A 6000-nucleotide genomic window follows, 5' to 3' on the forward strand; every position below is an offset into this window, starting at 1 on the left:
ACTGTGATTTTTTCCACTGAGAAAATTCCTTACAGACTTGTGACATTATTCGCTATTCCTGCAATTTGGCGATGGGCAATGGTGGACTTCTGTAACGCCCCAAAAGTGTCAGTAAATGTCTTGAGCACATAAGACATTTGCCTTTGAGCACCTGGGCTCCTTTGTGAAGCGCATCTCCAATACGTACTTGCAATAGTGCAGCTGATTCTACCACGGCCAGCCCCAATGCAAGTACAGTCCCAGATCATGGAGTCCTTCGGTCGTTCGTAAGTCTCCCCGACTCGATATGTAGCTCCAGTGTATTTGTCAAAGCAGGTTTCTTCCGCTGAGTGGGAAGGAAAGAGTAGATCACCACAGCAGAATACGTAGCACGCAGGTTCTAATCCCCCTCCCCAACCATTCAAATTGTCATGCATAAAGGGATCAGGTGGGGTCACCTAGGAGGTGAGGCAGGCAGAATAGTCTCTGGCTGCACTTGGCTCAGCTTCTTAGATCCTAGAGGGCCTAAGACAGAAAGAGCAAAGGAAGGGAGCCCTAGAAACACACAAGTTGGGTCAGAGAAGGTCTTGAGAGGGAAGGAAAACAGGAAGGGAATGGGCAGAGATAACAGCAGGGCCCACCCGGAAGTGGAGGGAAGTTTACATCTTGATTTGAATGACTCAGCTCAATAGTCCCAACCTCAGGTCCCTCGTGGCATAAGATGCGATCCCATGGACTAGGAGTCCTTCTTCATTAGTAATATTCCCTAGGTTTCCTTGCAAGAGAGGTCATGCATTCCTCATTGCGATGGCTTGTACTGCCTGGTTGCTCTTAAAAAGTGCATAGCCTTCACTCCATTAGGGAGAGCTTCTTGATCTCCAGCTAATCTGCTTTCTGGTATGCAATGCTGCTCCTCAACTTCCCCTCAGGGGAACTAGGAGACATTCTCTTTCTTCTCGACTGCTTTATCTTCTTGACTGCTTCTTGATTCCTGCCAATCTTTTCCCCAAAATAAAGAAGCCTGACTCAGTTAGCTTTAACACTTTGCCACCTAGTCCACACATTGTGTGTGCAACCCCCCCCCCACAAGTTCCTTCTAGTTTAATACTATCATTTCAAGTGCCCTTCTGCACACAGTATAACCAAAGCTGTAATCCTAACCTAAGAGGAACCCAGCTGGATCAGAACAAGAGCTTGCTGCTCCAGAACCCAGCTTCTCTCCATGTCCAGCCAGAAGCTTCCAAGAAGCTGCCCAAAAGGGCACAAAGACCCAACAAGCCCTCTCCCATTGCCTGTCTCTAGAATCTGGTCTGCAAAGGTAGACTGCTTCTGGATCTGGAGGCTCAATTTAGTGATCACAGCTAATAGCCAATGATAGACTTCTCTTCCCTTCCCCTTTAAAGCCAAGTAAGCCAATCCACGCATTTAAGGCAAAGGTGGCACCAACATCAATTCCTGCCCATCCCAGCAAAGCTTTCTCTGCAACTGAGTTTCCAGGCTGCTCTTCTGGAGACTCCTCAGACAATGAGGCCCAAAATGCTCCATGTGAGCTGCCTGTGTGCCCCAGAACATCTTCTGCAGCCCTTGCTGAGAGCGGCAGGGAAAGGAACATTCCCTATTGACCATGTAGAGGTTCCCTGGCAGACAAGTCATTGTAAGAAGAAGAAGAAGAAGAAGAAGAGTTTGGATTTGATATCCCGCTTTTCACTACCCGAAGGAGTCTCAAAGTGGCTAACATTCTCCTTTTCCCTTCCTCCCCCACAACAAACACTCTGTGAGGTGAGTGGGGCTGAGAGACTTCAGAGAAGTGTGACTAGCCCAAGGTCACCCAGCAGCTGCATGTGGAGGAGCGGGGAAGCGAACCTGGTTCACCAGACTACGAGTCTACCGCTCTTAACCACTACACCACACTGGCTCTGTGTGGAAAAGAGGGTTTGCTGCCTGCAGTTTGTTTGAAAATCACCTCACTAGCAGCAGTGCAGAGCACAAAATGGTACGGTGGCTGGCCGGAAGACTTCCACATGACAACAGACAGGAGAAGCAAAAGATACACTCAGATGGGGTTGCCATATTTCAAAAAGCAAAAACCAGGAAACCCCCCCCCAAATTGTTGAGCTTTCTTTTACAAAAATGGGGGAACCCCCCCCCCACAATTTTCTGATTGACTTGCCTAAGACCCAGCACAAAGTGCCGCCTTTTGGAATTTCCCCCGGACATCAATTCCGCCTTTGAAATCCCAGTAATGTCTGGGAAAATCCAGGTGTATGGCAGTCCTACACTCCGAGGTATCAAAGCCAAACAAGGTAGTCAAGAAGTAAAATGAGTTAAGAACAGGCTACCGTTAAAAATACCTTCAAACAAAGTAGCTCTGTTTATTGAAAAAATGTCTAGTTTCTCCAGTATATCTTTTTTGTAGTAGCAGTAGTGGTAGCAGTAGTAGTAGTAATAGCAATCTTCTGCTTACCCTCAGGCTTGCTCTCGCAGTTGAACCCTCTGCTCCCTCCATAACAGGTACAGACCAGAGTGTTCCCCAGGTAAATGCGCTCCCATTGCTGGTTTATCTGATAGTGCTGCCCATTATCATAGCAGCCAGCTGAAAAGGAAAGAGGAGTCTTCAATTACATTCACTTGCCTGGACCACAAATGGTTCCCCAAGGAAGGGGGTGGGGTGGATCTGAGCTTAGGCACGCAAGGAATATACATTAGCTCCAGAGGCTGCATTCCTTTTGCATCCTGAAACCTCAGTAAGAGGCTGGAGGTTTTTAGGTGCACGGTAATCAGCGCTCGGCTTGAATTCAAAACGATTTTGCCTGTCTCTTTTCCACCGTGTTTCAAACTGAACCACGGGAGGTTTCAAATTCTGAAGCAATGCATTAACAGATGGAAAAGATTGCTCAGCCAGGAGGCCTGATCCAAATTTTCATGCAAGACAATGGAAAGACCCCAGTGCATTTGGACAAAACACTGACTCTCTCTCCTAGGCAGGCGTGTCTTTGCCAAGACACAGTACAGTCCTCCAATTCCAAGCATTTGTGTTTTTTTTTTCACTTTTAGATTTACATTAAAAGCACTGGCACTTCCTAGGGCAGAGTGACACTTTTTTCAAATAACTTTTATTAAAATGAAAAACAAATGTTACATCCTGCACTTAACTTGTAAAACATGGCATTCTAACAAACTCACGGCATTAAAGGCTGCTTGAAGAAGAGGAAGACGAAGAAGATCCATAAGGAACAATTTATTTGATTTCTGAGGGAAGCATTATAACAGCAAGTCGGATGTTACAGATATTTAGGCTATCAACTAAAGAGCATGGATAGTTACTGTTTGGTTGAGCAGCTGCCAAAAGTTCTGGACATTTACCCCACAGACCAACACACCTGCAGTGGTCCCTTGTCTTTGAGGAAGTAACCTTGCTTAGTGTCCTTCCATGAGAAAAACAGACCCAAAAAGAAATTTATGAATTTCACAGTGGCCTCTCTTCTCTCTAAGCATTTATCACTGTGTAGTCCAATAGCTTTATGGGCTGCATGAGTAATTGGGTTAAGCTGCTAGATAGCTTGGAGCCTTTATTTAGTCATTTACTGTCCTGTTTAATTGTTGAAGCAAACAATTAATATGCACTCTTGTGTTCAGGACGTGTGTGAATTTTAAAAAATGGGAAACTTGAGTTAAATCAACACAGTGCAAATCTAAACATGTCTACTCAGAGACTCCCTTTAAGATCAATGAGATTTAACACTTTAGCTTTCTGACTTAAGTGGACATGGGTCTTGTCGGGGCCTGGATGGGAGCCCTGTCTGCAAGCCCTGTTTATACCACTTTGAGTTCCATGGCAAAAATGAGGGGTGCAAATATAATAAGCAAACACACGGATGGGTTTGCCTCCTGGTAATTCTATTCACGCTATCTCCCTAGAATGGGTATTTCATGTTTAACAGACTGGAGTGCCAGAAAACATTCCCCTCACATCCACCTCCTCCTCGGAAGCTTTCTCTCCCACTTCTGATGGTTTTAAGTAGAAGGGCTTTGGCAAATGTCTCAATTCTTTAGGCGGAAGCAAATATTTCAGGATTCCGAAAACCCCATGTGTTGAATAGCATACATGCACGCACATGTGCACACACACACACTGCACAATTATTTTTAAAGTAATAAGAAAACTGGTAGGTAGATGGGCAAGAGTATTCTTCCCCAATCTGGTGCCCTCCAGATATTTCAGACTTCAAGGGGCTGGAGCTGATGGGACTTTTTAGTCCAAAACATCTCGAGAGCACAAAGTTGGGGGGAGGGCCAAGGGAGAGGAACAGGAAGACTTCCAGATCAATTCACACCTCTGCCCAAAGCACAATAGGATTGCCAGATGTCTCTTCTTTGAAAGGACCATCCATTATTCAGCAACACCCCAGCCACTACCAATACTGTACTGTATTCAAAAAAAATAGCCAGAGCCCCATGCAACATACTGGATGCGTCTTGCTTGAGACACTAAACATCAGGATTTAATTACTTTTAAAAAAAAAAACAACACCAACTAATACAGTACAGCAATTCAGTGAGTTCACTGGAGCTCACTCCCAGGTAATCCGGTACAGGATTGCAAGTTTACAGCGCTCAATAGGAGGATGGGACAAGGAACTTTGGGGGCGCATTTGGCACAGGCAGACTTCCTGCGCTCTCCCGAGTTTCTTAAACCCTTGGGGAGAAACGGATTTAAAACAGAGAGACGCTCGGAGGAGTTTCTGTCTCATTCACCCTCCCTAAAGTTTTGAGGATTCCCGTTTCTGGACCCGCTAGGATCTACATGCAGTGGGATCTACCCTCCTCACCCGCCTGGCGAAACTTTTGTTTCTCTCGCTCCACTTCTTGGACCACACTCACGTTTGCTCTGGCCGGCCGGCACCGGGGGCTGGACGATGTGCTGGGCTTGCCTCCGGGTCTTCTCCGCGGGGACCTTGGCGCCCTGGACTCCGGCCCCCAAGCAGAGGCTCAGCAGCGCGAGAAGCAGCCGCCTGGACGGGCTGCCGGGCATCTTCGGGAGCTGCAAGGGGGGTGGGGGGGGGGGAAGCAAAGAGGACTTCAGAGAAAGCGCCTCTTCCTTCGCGCGCTGGGGGCGCCTGGCGGAAAAGTGCGCGGGGGCCGGGGGGGGGCACCTCGCCGATGTCCCGTTCCTCCTCCCCCACTCCTCGTCCCGCTTACCACTCTCGCTGCCTCTTGCTCCTTTCTGGGTGCGCGCAAACCTTGCAGCTTGCGAGAAGGGCAGCGCGCTGGGTCACCGCGGGCTTATATAGAGGTCCTGGCGCCGGAGACCCCGCGCGGAGGCCAATGTAAAGAGAGGGGAACCGCGCGGGGGAGGACGAGGAGGAGCCGCCCGGGACACCCCTTTGGAACGGCCAGCCGCTCGTTGATTGGCCCGGGCCGGCGGGTGACGTCTTGGGGAGTTGCATTCCACGGCGAACAAAAGACGCGGCTGGCGGGCGCTTTGCACGGGGCGGCCAGTCCGAGCGGAGTTGGGGTGCAGCAGGGGAGCGGCCCCTCTGCCAACGCCACCTGAGGGGTGTCTAGCATCAAAACCGCCCAGGTTGGGGCGAGGGGGCAGAGCATAAACTTAAGCACCGGGACACAGCAATGCATTTTGGCACCTGAGCTGCACCCCAAAAGGGCCCTTTCCACACACCCCTTTCCCAGGAAAAGGGGTGAGAGAGAAGATCTGCATCAGGAACAGGAGAGGAACGGGCAGATCTGCTGCCTTGCACCCAGTCAGACCATTGGGTCCATCTAGCTCGGTGCTGCTGACACTGGCTGGCAGCAGCAGCAGTAGCAGGGGCTCAGCGGGGTTTGGGGCCAGGAGGTGCCGGGGATGAACCCCAAGACCTGGTGCTTGCAAGGCAGGAGCTGCGGCGCTTCCCCCAGTCGCACCTTCGTGACGCCGAAGCCCCCCAGCCCAGCCCCCTGCTTTGCACAATCCCGCCCAAGCATTGCTAATTATTAGGGTTGCCGTGCGCCCGGGATTTCCCGGAC

General features: G+C 49.7%; 1 protein-coding gene across 8 annotated transcripts in view; it reads right to left on the reverse strand.

Annotated features, from left to right (window-relative positions):
- FN1 (fibronectin 1) overlaps positions 1-5318 on the reverse strand; it is an 83235-nt gene extending 77917 nt beyond the window's left edge. For 5 of the 8 annotated variants that reach the window (XM_033171091.1, XM_033171081.1, XM_033171073.1 and 2 more), the window contains exons 1-4: positions 5179-5318; positions 4861-5020; positions 2444-2572; positions 188-325 (exon numbers count right to left, since the gene is read on the reverse strand). In XM_033171091.1, the coding sequence (XP_033026982.1) occupies positions 188-325; positions 2444-2572; positions 4861-5011 (418 nt within the window). In that variant the 5' untranslated portion in view covers positions 5012-5020; positions 5179-5318. The remainder of the gene's footprint in view (positions 1-187; positions 326-2443; positions 2573-4860; positions 5021-5178) is intronic. The other 3 variants (XM_033171118.1, XM_033171109.1, XM_033171100.1) reach the window with 1 other exon arrangement.
- Between the last annotated feature and the right edge of the window lie 682 nt (positions 5319-6000).

The sequence above is a fragment of the Lacerta agilis genome, chromosome 1, assembly GCF_009819535.1.
Source record: "Lacerta agilis isolate rLacAgi1 chromosome 1, rLacAgi1.pri, whole genome shotgun sequence".
In the NCBI taxonomy this organism is placed as follows: Eukaryota; Metazoa; Chordata; class Lepidosauria; order Squamata; family Lacertidae; genus Lacerta; species Lacerta agilis.